Below are 25,889 nucleotides of genomic sequence, written 5' to 3' on the forward strand. Positions count from 1 at the left end.
TGGAACAAAATCCCTCCTGAGATGTGTGCAAACCTGGTGGCCAACTACAAGAAACGTCTGACCTCTGTGATTGCCAACAAGGGTTTTGCCACCAAGTACTAAGTCATGTTTTGCAGAGGGGTCAAATACTTATTTCCCTCATTAAAATGCAAATCAATTTATAACATTTTTGACATGCGTTTTTCTCGATTTTTTTGTTGTTATTCTGTCTCTCACTGTTCAAATAAACCTACCATTAAAAGTATAGACTGATCATGTCTTTGTGAGTGGGCAAAAATACAAAATCAGCAGGGGATCAAATACTTTTTTCCCTTCATTGTACTATGCTGCCAGTCACAGTATAGGTTGTGAGATGCAACTGAAATTGAGGGTGAGGAGAGAGCGAAAGAGTATGGAGGTATGCTTGCCTTGAGCTGGGCATCTTATGACATGAATTATCTGAATTAGGCCCACAGACTTATACCTACGGAGGAGCGGCTTCTATGGAGGAACTTTGAATGTCTTTGAACTTCCGAGTTGGTTTAATGTTGGACCAGAGCAAACGTTAGCTAGCTTAAATGCTTGTGTGTGCAGAGCAGCACTATAATTAAACACGTCTTACCTTTTTGTAGTTAATAAAATGTGAAATGTGATAACTATAGTATCCTTAACTAGCATTGAAAAAGTCAATACATTCTTCTCTAAAAGTCTCCCCCTAATTTCTGAATTACGCTTATTATGTCGTTAGTAGGCTACAGTAACCTATGCTTCAGAGGGGAAGGGCAGTTGGCCTACACACAAGCAAACCCCCTGGCAAGGATTTCCAGCTGGCAGGCAGACGCTGGAATAAGTTAGTGACAGAGTGAGGGCTTTGTTGCGATTTTTGTGGGATGGATGGATCCATCCATCCATCCATAAAAATAACATATATATATACACACACATATACACACACACACACACACACACATACATACATACATACACACACGACCAAAAGTATGTGGACACCTGCTCCTCGAGCATCTCATTCCAAAATCATGGGCATTAATATGGAGTTGGTCCACCCTTTGCCACTATAAACAGCCTCCACTCATCTGGGAAGGCTTTCCACTAGATGTTGGAACATTGCTGAGGGGACTTGCTTCCATTCAGCCACAAGAGCATTAGTGAGGTCAGGTGATTAGGCCTGGCTAGCAGTCGGCATTCCAATTCATCCCAAAGGTGTTCGATGGGGTTGAGGTCAGGGCTCTACGCGGGCCAGTCAAGTTCTTCCACACCGATCTTGACAAACCATTTCTGTATGGACCTCGCTTTGTGCTCGGGGGCATTGTCATGCTGAAACAAGAAAGGGCCTTCCCCCAAACTTTTGCCACAAAGTTGGAAGCAAAGAATAGTCTAGAATGTCATTGTATGCTGTAGCGAACCATGAAAAACAGCCCCAGACCATTATTCCTCCTCCACCAAACTTTACAGTCGGCACTATGCATTCGAGTAGGTAGTGTTCCCCTGGCATCCGCCAAACCCAGATTCATCCGTCGTACTACGAGATGGTGAAGCTTGAGTCATCACTCCAGAGAACGCGTTTCCACTGGTCAAGAGTCCAATGGTGGCGACCTTAACACCACTCCAGCAGACACTTGGCAATGTGCATGTGATCTTAAGCTTGTGTGCAACTGCTCGGCCATGAAAACCCATTTCATGAAGCTCCCGACAAACAGTTATTGTGCTGACGTTGCTTCCAGAGGCAGGTTGGAACTCGGTAGTGAGTGTTGCAACAGGGGACAGACGATTTTTACACGCCATGCGTTTCAGCACTCGGCGGTCCCGTTCTGTGAGCTTGTGTGGCCTACCACTTCGCACCTGAGCAGTTGTTGCTGCTAGACGTTTCCACTACACAATAACAGCACTTAGTTGACCAGGCAGCTCTAATAGGGCAGAAATTTGACGAACTGACTTGTTGGAAAGGTGGCATCCTATGACAGAAGCCACGTTGAAAGTCACTGAGCTCTTCAGTACGGCCATTCCACTGCCAATGTTTGTCTATGGAGATTGCATGGCTGTGTGCTCGATTATATACACCTGTCAGCAACTGGTGTGGCTGAAATAGCCAAATCCACCAATTTGAAGGGGTGTCCATATACTTTCATATATATAGTGTTTATATAGGCCCGCCGCTGCTAAATGAACATAGGGGAAACACTGGATAGTACAAGCCTATTGGAAAGAGTAGTTTTGGCCACGACAGAGGTCACTGTTGCTATATAGAGCAAGTTCAAGGTTTTTTGGGGGGGCTACGCGTTGCGGTAATTCGCCCATTCTGTGGCTCCGGGGGAGTTTGCCGAGTGCGGGCTAAACTGAAATGTGATGCTTCGGCCATGGTTCCGATCGCGGATCTGTTGGCATTTCGGAGAAGCCCCAGAGCCATGCTTTCTTTGGAGGGATGGATTTTCCTCAATGTAAAGTTTTTTTTTTATATCTTAGGAACAATGTCACAGTTGCGTCTTGTTGAAGATGGCAGCTGCTAATGTTCGCTTCCTATAGCTAGCTATCCTCTTCCTCCATTTCTGAATGAATTTGTGGCTATTTCTTTCTAGATAAGTGCACTAGATTTTGTTTGTGTACTGCCATATGTCGATAATATAGCGAAGTTTGTCACTGGTATGGGCTAGTAAATATCCAAAACCTAGCCAGCTAGACGGTGATAGCCGCAAGCTAAAACTGGAGAGAGGGAGGAAAGAATTTACTTTGTTTCATCTCATGCTGGCTTGCTAATGTTCACTCAAATATGTTTCCACATGTAATTGATGATTAGATTTTTATTCTATAAAGATTGTAATTGTGTCTATGTTGTGAATATTGAAGAAAAGTCATCACAGCCTTTCCCATACAAAAAAAGTGAAGTGGCTCTTACAGCTTACCATATATGGTAGGCAACAGGCAATATGTTCCTCCACCATGTGAGTCTTAGAAATGACAATCTTGCATTCGGGGCTTCCTGGCAGTCTGTAGTTTTTTTATATGCGGGGAGCATAAATTCTACAATTGTAAACTAACAAATCATTATTCAAGTTAGAACCCATGTAGAGTGCATTTGGAAAGTATTCAGACCTTTTTCCACATTTTGTTACAGCCTTATTCAAAAATTGATTAAATAAAACATTTTCCTCGTCAATCTACACACAATACCCCATAATGATAAAGTGAAAACAAGTTTTTGCAAATGTATTAAAAATATTTAAAAAACATGAATACCTTATTTACATAAGTATTCAGACCCTTTGCTATGAGATTCAAAATTGAGCTCAGGTGCATCCTGTTTCCATTGATCATCCTTGAGATGTTTCTACAACTTGATTGGCATCCACCTGTGGTAAATTCAATTGATTGGAGGAATTGTCCGTAGAGCTCCGAGACAGGATTGTATCGAGGCACAGATCTGTGGAAGGGTACCAAAACATTTCTGCAGCATTGAAGGTCCCCAAGAACAGTGGCCTCCATCATTCTTAAATGGAAGAAGTTTGGAACCACCAAGACTCTTCCTAGAGCTGGCCGCCCGGCCAAACTGAGCAAATCGGGGGAGCAGGGAGGTGACCAAGAACCCAAATGGTCACTGACAGAGCGCCAGAGTTCCTCTGTGGAGATGGGAGAACCTTCCAGAAGGACAACCATCTCTGCAGCACTCCACCAATCAGGCCTTTATGGCAGAGTGGCTAGACAGAAGCCACTCCTCAGTAAAAGGCACGACAGCCCGCTTGGAGTTTGCCAAAAGGCACCTAAAGGACTCTCAGATCATGAGAAACAAGATTCTCTGAAAACAGGCACCGCTCATGACCTGGCCAATACCATCCCTACGGTGAAGCACGGTGGTGGCAGCATCATGCTGTGGGGATGTTTTTCAGCGACAGGGACTGGGAGACCAGTCAGGATCGAGGCAAAGATGAACGGCGCAAAGTACAGAGAGATCCTTGATGAAAACCTGCTCCAGAGCGCTCAGGACCTGACTGGGGCAAAGGTTCACCTTCCAACAGGACAACAAACCTAAGCACACAGCCAAGACAACGCAGGAGTGGCTTCGGGACAAGTCTCTGAATATCCTTGAGTGGCCCAGTCAGAGCCCAGACTTGAACCCGATCAAACATCTCTGGAGAGACCTGAAAATAGCTGTGCAGCGACGTTCCCCATCCAACCTGACAGAGCTTGAGAGGATCTGCAGAGAAGAATGGGAGAAACTCCCCAAATAAAAGGTGTGCCAAGCTTGTAGCGTCATACCAAAAAAGACTTGAGGATGTAATCACTGCCAAAAGTACTGAGAACAGGGTCTGAATACTTAAGTAAATGTGATATTTCCATAATTTACGTGTAATAAATTTGCTACAACTTATAGAGAAAAAAATGTTTTTGCTTTTGTCATTACGGGGTATTATGTGTAGATTGATGAGGATTATTATTATTTTTAATCCATTTTAGAATAAGGCTGTAACGTAACAAAAGGTGGAACAAGTGAAGCGGTCTGAATGCTTTCCGAATGCACTGTATGTTAATATGCAGCACCAACTACATACATATCTGTTGGGGTCCATTATCTGCTACTTGGACTTTAATTGTTACCCAGAAATGATTTGATAGAGATAAAAAGGCTGCATTCACCACTTGTGTACACACTAAACCAAGCTTTAGATAAAGCCTAGAGAACATTTTATTGCCTCATCAGTCTACTCTGTGTTTGTGTGAGTAGACTGATTCCCATCATTAGAGCTAACATATTTTTCAATAAATCATTTCTAAATCAGAGTCGAACAAACAGGAACTTTGTCAGAGTCACTGCTAGGGAAACCATGGCCGTGTCCGAATACCCCGACTCGCGTTCTAAATAGTAGCATTTAGGGTATGCGAAAATAAAGTATTATAGTATGTGACATTTTGAAAATGTAGTATGCTTTAAATGCCAGGATGTCATACTAATTTCGGCTTTTCATCTAGTGGAATTCGCTTCATACTATTGAGGAAGAGAATCGTATTTCGAAACCCACGTGTCTGACAACAGCTGATAATTAGATATGGGGATGCGCTGCCGAAATAAACAAATGGCGGGAAATAACGCAATCGCGCATTAGATAACGCATTCTAAGTATGGGTGAGCCTAGTATGTCCCAAATAGTAGGCTGTTTGGGTATGTCAAAATAAAAAGTTTTAGATTATGTGAATTTTCGAAAATGTAGTATGCTTTAAATGCCAGGATGTTATACTAATTTCAGCTTTTCATCTAGTAGAATACACTTCTCAGGAATTTCACACCTACACAATGCATTGGAACCGGATAAACTTTGAGTTTTGATAGTTCTCCTCAAGTAAACAAAAAAACGTTGACGATGACATAAGTATTTTTTGTTCTCCTTAAAATGATCACGACTATTTCATTGTACATCTTTGAAAACATATGCAGCCTGCTGCCTGCCGTGCCTTCCAGCCTGCCTTTAGCTACATGCTTTAGCTAGTAGGACTTTAAGTTAAACAAACTGTAAAAACAGTAACGTTAGCTCAGGGTTACTTGCTGTTGAGCGACAACTTTTTTTTTACTTAAGCCTAGTTAGTCAGCGAACTACTTGTTGTAAATACCAGGGATTGTGTTCAAACTGTTGCAGTGTCTGATGACAATATCATGCATTTAATTTAGTTTACAACAACTTGTGAACACCTGTTCACTGGCAGGAGAAATGCCGCAACCAAAGGTTTTGAATAAGTAATGTGGCCATAGCTATCTTGCCACTGGTTCTAAAGCACTATAGCTAACGCGGAGTACATTCCTATTTTCCACAGCGGTGCTGGTCCCAAACACTTATTTTCTTCTAGTTCTCCTAATTTGTAACGTCGGTTTATCTGTGTTGAGCTGATTTGATTGTAACGTTCATGTTAATCAATATTATTTTCAGCCTGAATGGGTCTAGTTTCATTGCACATAACCTGTTATGGTTTAAGTAATGGTAATCTGCATTCGTTACTGTTCCACCTTTGCACTCCAATTTGATAAAGTAACTGGCAGTCTTGCTATTTACAGAAAGTTCACAGCTTTACTTTGCTCATATTTTGGTTGTCTTTTCAGGATCTACGTGAAGGAGAGTGAACTGGAGGGGTTTATGGTAGGAACCACTTGCTCCACTAGAACTCTGCAGGGCCATATAATTAAAATCTTTCAAGTCTTTCCGTCTTTACTTATGATTACATATAAACAATTTGTTAGAGCTCAGCTACATTACCTGGCTACATAAAAATACAACTACATAGCTACATAATGCCCTTATTCATAAGCCCTATTCGCACGGGACTAGTATTAGTAGAGAACGTTGGTTATGCAATTATTATGCGATCTATACAGCGAGGGTTGCATTAAATAAGCACATCTTTTTTTTACTGCCGCATTTGCCGGTGTTCACTTCAAATGGCACAAAATGTATAAACACACAGTGCCTTCGGTAAGTATTCAGACCCCTTGACATTTTCCACCTTTTGTTACGTTACAGCCTTATTCTAAAATTGTTTTTTTCCCCTCAGTCTACACACAATACCCCATGATGACAAAGCAAAAACAGATTTTTAGAAATTGTTGCTAAATTTTTTTTTTTTTTTAAACTAATACCTTATTTACATAAGTATTCAGACCCTTTACTCAGTACTTTGCTGAAGCGCCTTTGCCAGCAATTACAGCAGAGTATTCATGGCTATGACGCTACAAGCTTGGCACACCTGTATTTGGGGAGTTTCTCCCATTCTTCTCTGCAGATCCTCTCAAGCTCTGTCCGGTTGGATGGGGAGTGTTGCTACACAGCCATTTTCAGGTCTCTCCAGAGGTGATCGATCGGGTTCAAGTCCGGGCTCTGGCTGGGCCACTCAAGGACATTCAGAGACTTGTCCCGAAGCCACTCCTGCGTTGTCTTGGCTGTGTGCTTAGGGTCGTTGTCCTGTTAGAAGGTGAACCGTCGCCCCAGTCTGAAGTCCTGAGCGCTCTGGAGCAGGATTTCATCAAGGATCTCTCCGTACTTTGCTCCATTCATCTTTGCCACGATCCTGACTAGTCTCCCTGTCCCTGAAAAACATCCCCACAGCATGATGCTGCCCCTACCATAGGGATGGTGCCAGGTTTCCTCCAGACGTGACGCTTGGCATTCAGGCCAAAGAGTTGAATCTTGGTTTCATCAGACCAGAGAATCTTGTTTCTCATGGTCTGAGAGTCTTTAGGTGCCTTTTTGCAAACTCCAAGCAGGCTGTCATGTGCCTTTTACAGAAGAGTGGCTTCGTCTGGCCAATCTACCATAAAGGCCTGATTGATGGAGTGCTGCAGAGATGGTTGTCCTTCTGGAAGGTTCTCCCATCTCCACAGAGGAACTCTGGCGCTCTGTCAGAGTCAGCATCAGGTTATTGGTCACCTCCCTGACCAAGGCCCTACTCTCCCGATTACTCAGTTTGGCCAGGCGGCCAGCTCTAGGAAGAGTCTGTGGTTCCAAACTTCTTCCATTTAAGAATGATGGAGGTCACTGTGTTCTTGGGGACCTTCAATGCTACAGAATTATTTTGGTACCCTTCCCCAGATCTGTTCATCAACACAATCCTGTCTCGGAGCTCTAGGGACAATTGCTTCAACCTTATGGCTTGGTTTTTGCTCTGACATGACAAATAAAAAAAGCTAATTGTTTTGAACGGTCATTCAACTCGGAATTACAATTCGGAAACTCAGGCGTCATCCTAGAGCTCCGACTTCTCCAACCTAAAGTTCAAGAACGTCACAATTTTTCAGTCTGAGCTTGTTTCCGAGTTCCCAGTTGTCTTGAACACACCAAAAGTAATACGTTACAGCGTGGCATACTGCATACCTTTTTACTAAACAGTATGTGCTAAATAGTATGTAGTACGATTAGTACACAGTATGCTGTTTAAGTAAGTAGTAGGCAAGCCAGATTTCAGACACGGCCATTGACTGTTTTGTCAGTCCAAAATCACAGTTAGGAAAACCTACGTCCTAGACCTATTTTCTTATTGCCCTTTAGATTTCAGTTTCTGGGATTTGAAATCATTATTAAATGTAGACATTGCACGGAGATGTGTTCCCCTAGTGAGTATGCCATTGCTTTATATATTGATTTTTTAACTGTGATCTGTTAAAAGTATAGGCAAATCTGTAATTTGTATGGATTATTTTGCAAATGTTCCAAAGTGGGAATCAATTGGTTTTCAACATTTTCACCATAGTGAGTTCAGGTCAGGTACAGTGTTATGCATTTGCAAACCCAGGTGACACAGCTTAGAGCTTCGCCCACTCGTGTCTAGTCTAGACTTCTCCCACACAGCACTCCAAACTGCTACCCTCTGGCTTTCTTGTACTGGCCTGTGGGGTATCCTATGAAGCAGGTTTGAAGAGTTAGCGAGGTAACTTTGGTCAACTCTGGATAACCGGTCATACGAAAGTGGCTCACCTTTCAGCCAGGTAAATTTCTATGGCAACGAATCCTTCAGAACTAAAGCTTTAAGGCAGAGCTGCCCCAGATGGCCTGTGGAATCATGGAGGACACAGTGGCTCAGACTGCAACGAGAGGACACAGAGCATCAATGGCTCTATTGTGGAGGCCCTGTAATGTACTGTGAGAGCTGGGTGGTATTAATGATGAGTACCAGGGTATCAGGTGATACGGCTGTGACTGACCATCGGAGGTACTGGGGGAAAGAGGCTCTCACTCGTAACCCCACGATAGGTGGGTGGAAATACTATAACTTGTCAATCGTCAGCAAGTTTGCCCGATGAAACTGTTTGATGGGAAGAGCAGAGAGATGCCATTGTTGTAGGGCAACAATTAGCAGAGTATGGCAATTTTGTTCCTTGTGATGCTCCTTCCTTCAATCACTATTAAACATCGGACCCAAAATAAGTCCAGAGAGGCACATGAATGCTGAATCCCAAGTCAACCTTTAGTCACTCCATAAGCATAAGGACCTGAAAAGATTAGATGGGGTGTAAGCAAGCATATCAGAAGGCAATGTGGAGCAAGTTCCATATTGCTTAAAGGGTCGGACCCTTTTTTCAATTTTCGCCTAAAATGACATACCCAAATCTAACTGCCTGTAGCTTAGGACCTGAAGCAAGGATATGCATATTCTTGATATCATTTGAAAGTTTGTGGAACTGTGAAATTAATGTAGGAGAATATAACACAGATCTGGTAAAAGACGTGTTTTCTATTGTAAATTTTTTTAGATCATCTTTGAAATCCAAGAGAAAGGCAGGACAGTGATGTAGGATTCTAGATGTAATTTAGATGTTGTCCACCAGATGACAGCAGTGTGTGCAAAGTTTCAGACTGATCCAGTGAATCACTACACAATATTTTGTATAAAGTCTGCCAGGAATTTTCCCAAATGTGCCAAAATGGTTTTCAAGCACAACTATAGAGAACATACAAAAATGCTATGGTAATACAAAATATTAGTTCGCACACTCCCAGGAATGTCATAAATAATGGATCATTAGCTTCCCTACAGAAAAGACACTAACCTTCACACATCTACAGTCGTGGTCAAAAGTTACGAGAATGACACAAGTATTGGTCTTCACAAAGTTCGCTGCTTCAGTGTTTTGAGATATTTTTGTCAGATGTTACTATGGTATACTGAAGTATAATTACAAGCATTCCATAAGTGTCAAAGGCTTTTATTGACAATTACATTAAGTTTATGCAAAGAGTCAATATTTGCAGTGTTGACCCTTCTTTTTCAAGACCTCTGAAATCCGCCCTGGTATGCTGTCAATTAACTTCTGGGCCACATCCTGACTGATGGCAGCCCATTCTTGCATAATCAATGCTTGGAGTTTGTCAGAATTTGTGGGGTTTTGTTTGTTCACCCGCCTCTTGAGGATTGACCACAAGTTCTCAATGGGATTAAGGTCTGGGGAGTTTCCTGGCCATGGACCCAAAATGTCGATGTTTTGTTCCCCGAGCCACTTAGTTATCACTTTTGCCTAATGGCAAGGTGCTCCATCATGCTGGAAAAGGCATTGGTCGTCACCAAACTGTATTTGGATGGTTGGAAGAAGTTGCTCTCGGAGGATGTGTTGGTACCATTCTTTATTCATGACGGTGTTAGGCAAAATTGTGAGTGAGCCCACTCCCTTGGCTGAGAAGCAACCCCACACATGAATGGTCTCAGGATGCTTTACTGTTGGCATGACACAGGACTGATGGTAGCGCTCACCTTGTCTTCTCCGGACAAGGTGTCTTCCGGATGCCGCAAACAATCGGAAAGGGGATTCAGAGAAAATGACTTTACCCCAGTCCTCAGCAGTCCAATCCCTGTACCTTTTGCAGAATATTAGTCTGTCCCTGATGTTTTTCCTGGAGAGAAGTGGCTTCTTTGCTGTCCTTCTTGACACCAGGCCATCCTCCAAAAGTCTTTGCCTCACTGTGCGTGCAGATGCACTCACACCTGCCTGCTGCCATTCCTGAGCAAGCTCTGCACTGGTGGTGCCCCGATCCCGCAGCTGAATCAACTTTAGGAGACGGTCCTGGCACTTGCTGGACTTTCTTGGGCGCCCTGACGCCTTCTTCACAACAATTGAACCTCTCTCCTTGAAGTTCTTGATGATCCAATAAATGGTTGATTTAGGTGCAATCTTACTAGCAGCAATATCCTTGCCTGTGAAGCCCTTTTTGTGCAAAGCAATGATGACGGCACGTGTTTCCTTGCAGGTAACCATGGTTAACTGAGGAAGAACAATGATTTCAAGCACCACCCTCCTTTTAAAGCGTCCAGTCTGTTATTCTAACTCAATCAGCATGACAGAGTGATCTCCAGCCTTGTCCTCGTCAACCCTCTCACCTGTGTTAATGAGATAATCACTGACATGATGGCAGCTGGTCTTTTTGTGGCAGGGCTGAAATGCAGTGGAAATGTTTTTTGGGGATTAAGTTCATTTTCATGGCAAAAAGGGATTTTGCAATTAATTGCAATTCATCTGATCACTCTTCATGACATTCTGGAGTATATGCAAATTGCCATCATCAAAACTGAGGCAGCAGACTTTGTGAAAATTAGTATTTGTGTCATTCTCAAAACTTTTGACCACGACTGTAGATGGCCGGGCGGGGTGGGTGTGGAGTCAGAGATCAAACTGTAGAACCGTAGAACAGTTCCTACATTTGAATATAAAAATTGATTTTTCAAACAAAACTACACTACATTTTATCTCTGGGACCCTCAGGATGACAAATCAGAGCAAGATTACTGAATGTAAGTATATTATTTACCTTCAGAGGTGAATGTACCAAACCAGTTGCAGTGATAAGTGTTTTGTTGTTGGCACCATCCTCAAACAATAGCATGGTATTTTTTTAGCTATAATAGCTACTGTAAATTGGACACTGCAGTTAGATTATCAAGAATTTAAGCTTTCTGCCCATATAAGACATGTCTATGTACCGGAATGTTGGCTGTTGTTTACAACACCATTCTAGTCACATATCGCATATTGAGCAAGAACAGTCCCGTATAAGGGACACCAATCCCGTAGAGGTTAAAACTAATCAGAACCCTCCTTAGGTATACAGGAGTAATTGAGTAGGGTCTAGGACAGGGCTCTCCAACCCTGTTCCTGGAGAGCTACCGTCCAGTAGATTTTCGCACCAACCCTAATCTAGCACCCTTTGATTTTAATAATTCGCTGGTTGATAAGATGAATCAGGTTAGTTACAACTGGGGTTGTAGTGAAAACCTACAGGAGGATAGCTTTCCAGGAACAGGGTTTGAGAGCCCTGGTCTAAGAGTTAATTTGAATATTCAGGAGTAAAGTGGGTGGTTAGCCTAAGGCAGTATTCTTCAATTCCAGTCCTGGAGGGCCGAAACACCTCTGTTTTTCATCCTCTCCTTCTAATCAGGGGCTAATTCAGACCTGGGACACCAGGTGAGTGCAATGAACTACCAGGTAGAAATAAAAAACAGAATTGTTTCGGCCCTCCAGGACCGGAATTGAAGAACCCTGGCCTAAGGTACCAAAGAGACAGTGGCTTCAGAAAGTATTCACACCCCTTGACTTTTTCCACATTTGTTGTGCTACAGCCCGAATTTAAAATGAATTAAATTGAGGCCCAAGAATCCAGGTGGACAGGGGTGGTCTGCCAGTCACTGGGACGACATCCCAAATTGGGACGGGGGGAGCATTTAGCAGGTGGAATAGTGGAGAACAATTCATTATGGTACTTTTCAATGGTAAGTTTACAAACATATTATGATAAAAATAATTGAAACTTGTATCTCATTATGGTAAATGGTGAAATAAGTATAGCCAGTTATAATTGTAATGGCTCAGCAGATAAGAAAAGACGATCAGTATTTACCTGGCTAAAAGAGAAGGAATATAATATCTATTGTTGACAGGAAACTAATTCGACCATTTTAGATTAAGTTGTGTGGAAAAACGACGGGAGGGGTAAAATACACTTCTCCCATGGGCAAAGAAACTCAAATGGAGTGATGATATGAATTAACAATTTTGATCAAAATCTGCTAATTGTCCAAACAGATCCGCAAGGTAGATGGATTCTTTTAAACATGTAATTGGATCATAAACAGATTTGGCTGATTAATCTATACGGTGCAAATAAAGCTGATCTACGTATAAATGTATAAAATAAATTTATCAAGCCTACAAGCAATACAAGACTCTTATTATGGTGGGAGATTATAATACACTTTTAAATACCTCAACGGACCATAAATGAATTCACACTACAAACTATCAACCTCATGCACTTAAGGAAATCAAGAATATCATGGATATATTAGAACTAGTGGATATATGGAGGCTTAAATATCCTGACCTAGTGAGATATCCAGTGCATTGTGAAAGTATTCAGACCCCATCACTCTTACCACATTTTCTTACGTTACAGCCTTATTCTAAAATGGATTAAACAAATACATTTCAATCTACACGCAATACCCCATGATGACGAAGCGAAAACAGCTTTTTAGATATTCAAATTTATTTTATATATATATATATATATATATATATATATATAAAAACATGAATACCATATTTACACAAGCATTCAGACCCTTTGCTATGAGACTCGAAATTGAGCTCCGGTGCATCCTGTTTCCATTGATCATCCTTGAGATGTTTCTACAACTTGGGAGTCCACCTGTGGTAAATTAAATTGATTGGACATGATTTGGAAAGGCACACCTGTCTATATAAGGTCCCACAGTTGACAGTGCATGTCACACCAGAAACCAAGCCATGAGGTCGAATGAATTGTCCGTAGAGCTCAGAGACAGGATTGCATCGAGGCACAGATCTGGGGAAGGGTACCAAAAAATGTCTGCAGCATTTAAGGTCCAAGAACACAGTGACCTCCATCATTCTTAAATGGAAGAAGTTTGGAACCACCAAGACTATTCTTAGAGCTGGCCGCCTGGCCAAACTGAGCAATCGGGAGAGAAGGGCCTTGGTCAGGGAGGTGACCAAGAACCCGATGATCACTCTGACAGAGCTCCAAAGTTCCTCTGTGGAGATGGGAGAACCTTCCAGAAGGACAACCATCTCTGCATCACTCCACCAATTAGGCCTTTATGGTAGAGTGGCCAGACGGAAGCCACTAAAAGGCCTCAGTAAAAGGCACATGACAGCCCGCTTGGAGTTTGCCAAAAGGCACCTAAAGGACTCAGACCATGAGAAACAACATTCTCTGGTCTGATGAAACCAAGATTGAACTCTTTGGCTTGAATGCTCATGACCTGGCCAATACCATCCCTACGGTGAAGCATGGTGGTGGCAGCATCATGCTGTGGGGAGTAAAACAAGGTTGTCCACTATCGGCATATCTATTTATGACATCGAAATGTTAGCTATTAAAATCAGATCCAACAATAATATCAAGGGGCTAGAAATCCAGGGCTTAAAAACAAAGGTGTCATTGTACGCTGATGATTCATGTTCTTTTAAATCCACAATTTGGATCGCTGCACAGCCTCAGAGGATCTAGATAATTTTTCTAACCTCTCTGGATTACAACCAAATTATGATAAGTGTACTATATTACGTATTGGATCACTAAAAAATAAAAAAATTACATTACTGTGTAGCTTACCAATAAAATGGTCTGACGGTGAAGTGGACATACTCAGTATTCATATCCAAAAGAGATATCTCACTACAATACATTTTAATAGAAAGTTGGCAAAAAATGTATACAATCTTGCTACCATGGAAAGGAAAATACCTGTCTTTTTGTGGAAAAATCACCCTGATCACCTTTAGGCCTTGCCTACACCGAACAACTTGTGTTTTAAATTATATGAGCAAAAAATATTCCATTTTGGAACGGCAAACCAGACAAAATTAAACAGGCCTATTTATATAATGAATATGAATTCGGAGGGCAAAAATGATTAAATACTAAAGCACTAGACCTCTCACTAAAGGTTTCAGTCATACAAAAGTTACACTTAAATCTGAACTGGTTCTTTAGCAGATTAGTGAGAATGTCTCACCCCATGTTCAAGAATGGCCTTTTTCTCACTTTTGGTTATTTGAAAATAAAATTATCTCCAAAATATAGCTATTTTTAAACAAGCCAGTTTAATCCACCAGAAAATACAGAACAAATATTACAACAAATATTATGGTTAAACTCAAATATACTAATTTTATAAAAACTGTATAATCTTTGAATATAATATATAATAAATAGGACTGGTGGAGTTGTCACACAGAGCAAAAATATATAAATGGAACCCAAAATCACAACCAACTAATTGCAGCATCACCGCAAAAATGGAAGCTGTGCCATATAGATAAACAGTTGGTAAGAGATTTTCTATATAAAAAGACACCTGATGCGAGCTGTTTCATGTTACAGAGATGAGCATCTCCGTTAGAAACTTAGAAAGAGGGAAAATGTAAATATGCAACAACTAGGATGGGTTGTTAATATGTCTAGGATTGTGCCTTTGGCTTCTGGACAACAAAAGAAAGTTGATATGAAGAACAGGAGTGAAAGGCTGTGAAACTTTGTGGGTTGTCAGCTTAGCCGTTGTTGTTAGCTGCTTCGTGCTGCTCCTCCCTGCAGCCTGCGTCTGTGAGTAGCCTAGTCTAGCAATGAGTCTCCACTCTGGCTTGCTAGCGGCTCACTAGAGTTTACATAAGAAAGCTATACTTTCTAACTCTATAAACTCACTGTACATTACTATTTTCGGCAAAATAATAATTCCGGTCGACATACACTGTTCCTGTTTTATGACTGGCCATTTTTATTAAATTCTGACAGCAATTTAATTCCACAAAATTATGCAAGTTAACCTATAGCATAACCGGTCTAATTTATTTTCAGCAGCTAACCGACTAACGGTTAACCATTAACATCCCTAATCCTAATCTAATTGACAGAGTGAAAAGGAAGCCTGTACAAAATACAAATATTCCAAAACATGCATCCTGTTTGCAACAAGGAACTAAAGTAATACTGCAGGAAATGTGGCAGAGCAATTAACTTTTTGCCCTGAATACAAATTGTTATGTTTGGGGCAAATCCAACACAACAATTACTGAGTACCACTGACCATATTTTCAAGCAAAGGTGGTGGCTGCATCATGTTATGGGAATGCTTGTAATTGTTAAGGACTGGGGAGTTTTTCAGGATAAAAAAAAAGAAACGGAATGAAGCTAAGCACAGGCAAAATCCTAAAAGGAAGGCCTGGTTCAGTATGCTTTCCACCAGACACTGGGAGATGAATTCACCTTTCAGCAAGACAATAACCTAAAACACAAGGCCAAACATACAATGGAGTTGCTTACCAAGAAGACAGTGAATGTTCCTGAGTGGCCGAGTTACAGTTTTGACTTAAATCTACTTGAAAATCTATGGCAAGGCCTGAAAATGTTTTTTTATAGCAATGTTCAACAACCACTGACAGAGCTTGGAAGAATTATGAAAAGATTAAAAGGGCAAATGTTGCACAATGCAGGTGTGGAAAGCTCTTAAAGACTACCCCGAAAGACTCTAAGCTGTAAATTGCTGCCAAAGGTGCTTCTACAAAGTATTGACTCTGGGGTGTGAATTCCTTTGTAAATGAGATATTTCTGTATTTCATTATCAATACATTTGCTAAAATGTATAAAAACATGTTTTCAATTTGTCATTATGGGGTATTGTGTGTAGATAGTTGAAAAAATATTGAATCAATTTTGAATTCAAGCTGTAACACAACAAAAAATGTGAAATAAGTCAAGTGGTATGAATACTTTCTGAAGGAACTGTATGTCAGTCTGCTTACTCCTAGGGTGGTTGAGCAAGGCTGTGCCCTGCCCTCCAGTTGCCCTGGCAGTATGCTAGGTTAGCGCCAGTGCTAATTAGGCATGAGTGAAGCAGGCACGGTGATGGTTTTATCGGCTTAAGTGGGCCGCAGGGAGTCATTATCCGAGGCAGTGCTGTTGTCAGAATATATGCTGACCCTGCAGCAAGACCTTCCATTTCATAAGAGATCTCTATAAAGAGTCATATCTGGCCAAGAAATCTGCAGGGAACCGGCTGTTATTTTGTTATGGTCATTAGTGTTTACACACTTGTTAATGGAGAGCATTAAAATTAAATTGGGGATGTGTTTTCATCAGTCATTACTCCACTGTTCATCTTTGACACATGCACACACAGACCCTTTTTGATAATGAATGGATATTGATTGAGAGGGGTTGCAGAGGCCAGGGTTAGTTCTTACTTTAGCTGGGATTGCAGTTTCACTCCTTTGGTTGCAAAGTCCTCCCAGGCTGGATAACTAGCCTGCAAAGCAAACACAAAAATGGGGATTACTGATGTTAGACAGTAGTAAAATCATTAAAATCTATAGAACAAACATTTCATGTTAGCGGCTACTATACCATTCTATGAGATTGAGTTAAATCATCTAAGCGATTGCAATCATATTTGCTGTCATTTTTAATTGGATGTGAGGAAGATTGACTGTTACTGGGAAAAGGGAGGCTTGAACAGTCAATAGGGCTGCTGCATTGAACTGGTTGGAGTTAAAGGCTAGTTTACTAAGGGGTTCTTCTGTATGTGAAATTAAATGGAAGGCAACGGCTGTCTGGAAATGTCAAGTCTCAATATTTCAATAACAGAGAGGCAAACATATAGCACTGCCTACAGAACAAGAGAGTAGAAATGAAAGCCTAAACATCACAGAGCCAACTAAAGGACCTCTGCATGGTGCACAAATATAAGTCAAATTCTATAGAGATGAGTGTTGACCCAAGCCGCTGTTGGTAAAATGTGGGGTGGATAATGCCGCTTAGACAATAAGTCTCAAATGTTTAGCCTCTTATCGGCCGAGCCAAGCTGTTCGCTCCCGCTGCAAGCAAGCACGCACCTCGGCTGAATTAAATATATTAGTCCACGGGAGATGAACCCCCACTGAGTCCAGTCAGTCACTTTTCCCTTTGTCACAATAACATCTTTTAACCTCAATTTGCTTTCATGGCCACTACATTTCATAGAACTTGTTTTATATGGACATGGAGCTTCCATTACTAAACTCAACTTCTCCATAGGAAAAAAAGCTAAAAATAGAATGACTACACTCTCGTTGCTCAGTCAACTCCATGACTGTAGTCACCTGCTATTCCTACTAATCCAACAACCCTAATCCTGCACTGTTCGAGTGACCATTGGAAAAGGGGCCAGCGAAGGCAGAGAGGAGTGGGCAGTCACTGAAGCAACCTGGCTCTGGATGTAGACAAGTCCACCGTGCCGCTTGGGTCACATACTGATGCCGCTTAACACGCTAGGGCCAAGTAGCCTGACATGACCCGAGACACATGGGGATGTAAGATTGGGAGGTGGTGGGGGTTTTGTGCCTTCTATCTCCAAAAGGGAATTTGGTGTGTTACTCTATCCACTAACAATTAAAAAACAAAATCAAGCTTTGTCCTTGGCCGATGGAGCGATTGATCCGGAAAGCTACTGGAAGAAGTCACTCCGAAAGGACATGAACTACAGAGCAAGGAATGACATGTACAAGTGAAATAATGAATTTCTTCTCGAATTGTGACAGTAATTGCATTCACTGCATGCCATTTGCTTTCCGTTGTCTTTGACCTGCTTCAACACACCAATCATTATGTAAGTTCACAGACAGGGCCTGGTGAGTGAATGAGAAAAGTCACATGATAATGAGCCTTCTGCTGCCCCAAGGCCAGTGTGGAAAAACAACGCTTTTTTTCCTGTAGGCAACAGCGCAATACAGCTGTTATGGGCTACAGTTTTAGGAGATGTGCTGACTCGCAGAGATAATGTCATGCATTCTAGAGAGGAGGAAAATAAACTGATAGAAATCACTATGGTGCAATTTCTGAGGAAACAAATTACAATTCTCTAAACCGGATTCCCAGCACAAACATACTAGGAGATCCTTGTTTTCCTTTTAGGCTACATAGAATTGGGCAAGGTTGGGAAGTACTCATTGTTTTATTGGGGTCGTTCCATGTCATTTCAGCAAAATATGACACCTACCATCTCGGATTGTTCTGAAATAATTTATGTAGTTAGAAACACAAGATTAGCATTCCTGCAACATTATTTTGTTGAGATATAATTTGATTTGAGAAATTAAGCTAATTGATTGAACCCAAATTGGCCATTTTATTTTATAGGATTCATATAATATCAAATAAATATAGTACCTAACATCCAATTTGGACCAAACTTTGAGAGATATGAGGAATCCAAAGAAATGGTCAAAAGCCACCCACGGACCCCCACACAAACAACGATTATACAGTATCAGTTCTCTATGTCTGACAAGTAGTATGGAGCGGGTGGCTTTTGACCATTTCTTTGGATTCCTCATGTCTAATTCATTGTTTGAAAAACATCTGGTCCAGATCAGATGTTAGGTACTTCACTTTTTTTATTTTATGCAAATTTGGGTGCAATCAATTAGCTTTCTCAGAGATCAAATTATATTTCAACAAAATAATGTTGCAGTCTTATGTTTCTAACAGAAACAATTTCCGAACAATCTAAGATGGTGGGTGTCAAAATCCTCTTTGTGCTTTTTGTGGTGGAATGACCCACTGATCAATCATTTGCCATCACAATGACTAATTGTTTGATGGTGCTGTTGAGATATATTATTTCGAAAGAAACACCATGAAAACACACAAGAAATAATGCATTCACACGGCAGCCTTAATGGACCAGCAAAACAGTTGATGAACAGTGCAGATGCTCTGCTGAAATGCCGACAGAGGCCATTGCACATGTCAAAACGTGATCTGGATCAAAGGGGCTGGAAAGCGCAGGACGGGGAGTATAGCCTATAGCCTGCGGTTTTGTGTTCGTCTCTCACCTTACAAACCGGTAGCAGAATTAAATGAAAACCCCCCTAATTTGCATGCTCATGAAATTATGAAGGGGAAAATAGCTGTAGACTACATGCAGGTTAAAAAACTGTGTGCATAGCGTCTAAGCACCACTTGTAGCCTACCAGTGCCGATGGTTTGCTTTCCCGTGTCTGAAAAAAGCTTGAAGTGATCCACCCAGGAGAGCCCTCCCTGTTTCTTTCATGGTTTCATTTCCTTGTTTCTTATTTTTCCTCCCCAGTGAGTACAGCTCTTCTGAAGTCCCTCGCTCGAGTTTCTCTTTAAACTGCATGAAAGCCTTTGTATCGGAGTTGACTCCCAGAGAGAATCTCTATTACATGTTCCTGTTGCTATTGGAAAGATGAAATGACTAACATACAGTGGGGGGGAAAAGTATTTAGTCAGCCACCAATTGTGCAAGTTCTCCCACTTAAAAAGATGAGAGGCCTGTAATTTTCATCATAGGTACACGTCAACTATGACAGACAAATTGAGAAGAAGAAAAATCCAGAAAATCACATTGTAGGATTTTTTATGAATTTATTTGCAAATTATGGTGGAAAATAAGTATTTGGTTACCTACAAACAAGCAAGATTTCTGGCTCTCACAGACCTGTAACTTCTTCTTTAAGAGGCTCCTCTGTCCTCCACTCGTTACCTGTATTAATGGCACCTGTTTGAACTTGTTATCAGTATAAAAGACACCCGTCCACAACCTCAAACAGTCACACTCCAAACTCCACTATGGCCAAGACCAAAGAGCTGTCAAAGGACACCATAAACAAAATTGTAGACCTGCACCAGGCTGGGAAGACTGAATCTGCAATAGGTAAGCAGCTTGGTTTGAAGAAATCAACTGTGGGAGCAATTATTAGGAAATGGAAGACATACAAGACCACTGATAATCTCCCTCGATCTGGGGCTCCACGCAAGATCTCACCCCGTGGGGTCAAAATGATCACGAGAACGGTGAGCAAAAATCCCAGAACCACACGGGGGGACCTAGTGAATGACCTGCAGAGAGCTGGGACCAAAGTAACAAAGCCTACCATCAGTAACACACTACGCCGCCAAGGACTCAAATCCTGCAGTGCCAGACGTGTCCCCCTGCTTAAGCCAGTACATGTCCAGGCCCGTCTGAAGTTTGCTAGAGTGCATTTGGATGATCCAGAAGAGGATTGGGAGAATGTCATATGGTCAGATGAAACCAAAATAGAACTTTTTGGTAAAAACTCAACTCGTCGTGTTTGGAGGACAAAGAATGCTGAGTTGCATCCAAAGAACACCATACCTACTGTGAAGCATGGGGGTGGAAACATCATGCTTTGGGGCTGTTTTTCTGCAAAGGGACCAGGACGACTGATCCGTGTAAAGGAAAGAATGAATTGGGCCATGTATCATGAGATTTTGAGTGAAAACCTCCTTCCATCAGCAAGGGCATTGAAGATGAAACGTGGCTGGGTCTTTCAGCATGACAATGATCCCAAACACACCGCCCGGGCAACGAAGGAGTGGCTTCGTAAGAAGCATTTCAAGGTCCTGGAGTGGCCTAGCCAGTCTCCAGATCTCAACCCCATAGAAAATCTTTGGAGGGAGTTGAAAGTCTGTTGCCCAGCGACAGCCCCAAAACATCACTGCTCTAGAGGTGATCTGCATGGAGGAATGGGCCAAAATACCAGCAACAGTGTGTGAAAACCTTGTGAAGACTTACAGAAAACATTTGACCTGTGTCATTGCCAACAAAGGATATATAACAAAGTATTGAGAAACTTTTGTTATTGACCAAATACTTATTTTCCACCATAATTTGCAAATAAATTCATTTAAAAATCCTACAATGTGATTTTCTGGATTTTTTTTCCTCATTTTGTCTGTCATAGTTGACGTGTACCTATGATGAAAATTACAGGCCTCTCATCTTTTTAAGTGGGAGAACTTGCACAATTGGTGGCTGATTAAATACTTTTTTCCCCCCACTGTACACCTTCTACACTCCTACAGGCTAGCACTCGCTCCAGCTCCCTGCCTCCTAAAACAGCATCAGGGTATGCCACTGAAACCTGACTAATCATTGATCCTGTTGAAAAGTAGCAGACTTTTCTTCATTCAAGCTGTAGCTCAGGCGTCATTCATTCATGCCTAGAGCTGTACCAACGGTAGAGCCAGCCTGCCTCCCGTGCTCCATTTATTGGATTAATAATTGAGACAAAAAAAGATGGCGTCCAGCTCCTCTCTACACTTAAACTGCTACTAACAATGAGCCTTGGGAGGCTAGGGGAGCCCGATAGCCCAGTAACAAATCATACACCAATGAGGTTGAGCACTTTTTGCACTGGATGGAGAACGATGCGATGTCCTTATGAAGATAGGTGGAACCTAAAAAGGACACCTGTTGTGGGTGGGTGCGTTTGGATGCTACAACACCCCAGTTTCCCTCAGGGCTGTTAAATTCCAGTAATCCGTTGTACTGCATGTGTCCTGAGCAAACACCTGAGAGCTGATAAACCCAACCCTCACCGTCCTCCACATTAAAATGTCCTCTTTATCACCAGGGCTTGGCCCCTAGCATGGCCGCACCCAGATTCCAAGCTCGCATAAGCACACTTTTGACGATTGTCAAAGTGAAAGCACTGTGTTTCCTCTGCCCATAAATTACATGGAACCCCTTCAATTCAGGGATCTCCTCCATAGGGAAAGTCAGAGGATGGGTGTGGATGGATATCAGTTGACTAGCATGTCAACACCCTGACTTATATTCTTTCATCGTATGTCAACAGTCCTTGGAGATGGAGCATCTGATAGCAACAAGCTTTGACAGTGCTGGCACAAACCCTATTACCAGGAAACTATGACTCAAGCTTTAGTCATCCTCCTGTAGTTCTCACTGTTCAGTATAGCATTTTTCCTTTATGTTGAGAACACCAGCTTTGAGTGCAGACTGCACAAGTTGGCTGCTGTAACATTACTCTAAAAATGTGGGATTCAACAGGGGTTCTTCTAAGATCCTCAAAGTTCTTTGAAGAACCTTAGGGTTCTTGGCACTGAAAATTGCACCCCAACGGTTATTCCAAGAACCCCATAGGAGGTGGGGTTCATCGAGGACCCTCCTTAGTTGGTGGGGGTTCTTGCAGTAACCTAACTGCCCAACTGAAACATTTGGATTTGAAAAGGACAGCAGGTGCAGGCACTTAACTGAAGAATGTAAAGATCTCCTCAATTTAAGATAAGGTTTGTCCCTTGTATGATCTAAATTGATATTGTTTTATGATGATACCATCTACCTTTTCATATTTGTGCAAATCTTTCTAAAACAGAAAACGGACTAAATTCAATGAATATCAATCAACATAGAGGTACGAATATGTAGGTTATAAGAATATGTTTAAGTCTAGCTGTATTGGGTGCAGATGACTGAACTGCTCACTTTTGTGTCTGTAGGTATACAGACGAGTCATACAAAAAGGTATGTAAATTAGAATTGGTATGTTATGCAGATCACATTTACCATCCTCCTCCCTTACCTCTTCAATGAATATCCCATAGGCCTCTATATTATGGACAGGGTAAAGTTGAAGTCGGAAGTTTATATACACCTTAGCCAAATACATTTAAACTCTGTTTTTCACAATTCCTGACATTTAATCCTAGTAAAAATTCCCTGTTTTAGGTCAGCTAGGATCACCACTTTATTTTAAGAATGTGAAATGTCAGAATAATAGTAGAGAGAATTATTTATTTCAGCTTTTATTTCTTTCATCACATTCCTAGTGGGTCAGAAGTTTACATACACTCAATTAGTATTTGGTAGCATTGCCTTTAAATTGTTTAACTTGGGTCAAACGTTTCAGGTATCCTTCCACAAGCTTCCCACAATAAATTGGGTGAATTTTGGCCCATTCCTCCTGACAGTGCTGGTGTAACTGAGTCAGGTTTGTATGCCTCCTTGCTCGCACACGCTTTTTCAGTTCTGCCCACAAATGTTCAGACCAGTCCCTCCTGCAGCAAAGCACCCCCACAGCATGATGCTGCCACCCCCATGCTTCACGGTTGGGATGGTGTTCTTCGGGTTGCAAGCTTCCCCTTTTTCCTCCAAACATAACAATGGTCATTATGGCCAAACAGTTCTATTTTTGTTTCATCAGACCAGAGGACATTTCTCCAAAAAGTACGATCTTTGTCCCCATGTGCAGTTGCAAACCGTAGTCTGGCTTTTTTATGGCGGTTTTGGAGCAGTGGCTTCTTCCTTGCTGAGCGGCCTTTCAGGTTATGTCAATATAGGACTCGTTTTACTGTGGATATAGATACTTTTGTACCTGTTTCCTCAAGCATCTTCACAAGGTCCTTTGCTGTTGTTCTGGGATTGATTTACACTTTTCCCACCAAAGTACGTTAATCTCTAGGAGACAGAACGCATCTCCTTCCTGAGCAGTATGACGGCTGCGTGGTCCCATGGTGTTTATAACTTGCGTACTATTGTTTGTACAGATGAACGTGGTACCTTCAGGCATTTGGAAATTGCTCCCAAGGTTGAACCAGACTTGTGGAGGTCTACAATTTCTTTCCTGAGGTCTTGGCTGATGTCTTTTGATTTTCCCATGATGTCAAGCAAAGAGGCACTGAGTTTGAAGGTAGGCCTTGAAATACATCCACAGGTACACCTCCAATTGACTCAAATTATGTCAATTAGCCTATCAGAAGCTTCTAAAGCCATGACATCATTTTCTGGAATTTTCCACGCTGTTTAAAGGCACAGTCAACTTAGTGTATGTAAACTTCTGACCCACTGGAATTGCGACACAGTGAATTATAAGTGAAATAATCTGTCTGTAAACAATTGTTGGAAAAATTACTTGTGTCATGCACAATGTAGATGTCCTAACCGACTTGCCAAAACTACAGTTTGTTAACAAGAAATGTGTGGAGTGGTTGAAAAAATAGTTTTAATGACTCCAACCTAAGTGTATGTAAACTTCCGACTTCAGCTGTATGTATATGAAAACCATATTCAAAACAGTCTTTTCATTTACATTTACCACAAAAAACAAAAAGGTACTTCACCCTCCCTAGACTTCTGATCGAAACCTGTTCGATCACCATGCACTGCAAAATCATTCTGGCTATGGATACAGAGAACATCAACACGCCAGAGGATATACCCATTGGACTTAGGGCTCTGTTGGGAGGTTACCTCATATTCTGAATTTTTTAAATCATAATAAACATTGACAACTAAAATATTGTGTTATTGTTATGTGTATCATTAATAATAATTTAACAAATTTACCCCAAAAGGTTATTTGAGGATCCATTAAAAGGGGTTCTTTGAAGAACCATTTTAAAGGGTTCTTCAAAGAACTTATAGGGGTTCCCCCACAGTTTCAATTTGAAAAACCCCTAAAGGATACTCCAGGAACCTTTTATTTGTAGAGTGTATAATGGTCGTGATGTCTTAACCATTAGAATAGTACTAGCATGTGTACAGGTTGGGACCCAACAACAACACAACTAGATCATTTCAGCCAGCAACATCTTCCTCAATATATGTAGATAGTCAGCATAGGATCATGATGTTATTGATAGAAGAAAATGCATGTTTAGTGTCCCAATGTTATTTCATTGTGCTACAGTTAAACCAGCAAAATCAGTGTGGTGTTCAAGACAAAACAATTGGCTTGTTCAATTAATTTCCCCCTAGTGTGATACTAAAATGAAGTGATTCAACTCTGTCACACCTGCACAAACACAGCAAGATGCTTTATTACAACAATAATACACAGACCAGGTCGGTGTGCTAGACTGGAGATTTCAAGAGCTGTTACGGCCAGAACAGAAGGAGAGAGAGCGGTGGATTGGAGGACAGGGTAACCCGAGAGGCTTTGCCCTAAGGCACTGTTCTCAATGGCCCTCTGCCCAGGGTACACAGCTACTGGGGCCCAGTGAGCCAGCGGCGCTTGCTGCTTAAGACGGTGACACAGACAGACATCAGCTCCCAAGTGAATGGAGCGTTCTGCAAGGTGGGTGCCCAAGGGCATAGAAGCTGCTTCCCTGTATTGATCAGAAACTCAATCACTTGGTGTTGAGATGTTAACACTTGACTGTGGTTCAATCAATTGAATTTACCACAGGTGGACTCCAATCAAGTTGTAGAAACATCAAGGATGATCAATGGAAACAGGATGCACCTGAACTCAATTTCGAGTCTCATAGCAAAGGGTCTGAATACTTGTGAATAAGGTATTTCTGTTTTTATATTTAATACATTTGCAAAAATGTCTAAAAACCTGTTTTTCCTTTGTCATTATTGGGTATTGTGTGTAGATTGTTAAGTGAAAAAAATAATTTAATCAATTTTAGAATAAGGCTGTAACGTAACAAAATGTGGAAAAGGTCAAGTGGTCTACACATACTTTCCGAATGCACTGTATATGGATGATTTATAAAGCCAGGCACATTTAACAGTTGGACTATTGATTATAGACCTAATTAAGTTGGGGTTTCCGCTCTCCT

General features: G+C 41.5%; 1 protein-coding gene across 2 annotated transcripts in view; it reads right to left on the reverse strand.

Annotated features, from left to right (window-relative positions):
* mtss1 (MTSS I-BAR domain containing 1) overlaps positions 1–25,889 on the reverse strand; it is a 128,905-nt gene that overhangs the window by 97,879 nt on the left and 5,137 nt on the right. For both annotated transcript variants that reach the window (XM_084173739.1, XM_084173738.1), the window contains exon 2: positions 16,742–16,803. In XM_084173739.1, coding sequence (XP_084029865.1) covers positions 16,742–16,803 — 62 coding nt within the window. The remainder of the gene's footprint in view (positions 1–16,741; positions 16,804–25,889) is intronic.

Source organism: Coregonus lavaretus (assembly GCF_964263955.1).
Source record: "Coregonus lavaretus genome assembly, chromosome: 12".
Taxonomy (NCBI): Eukaryota; Metazoa; Chordata; class Actinopteri; order Salmoniformes; family Salmonidae; genus Coregonus; species Coregonus lavaretus.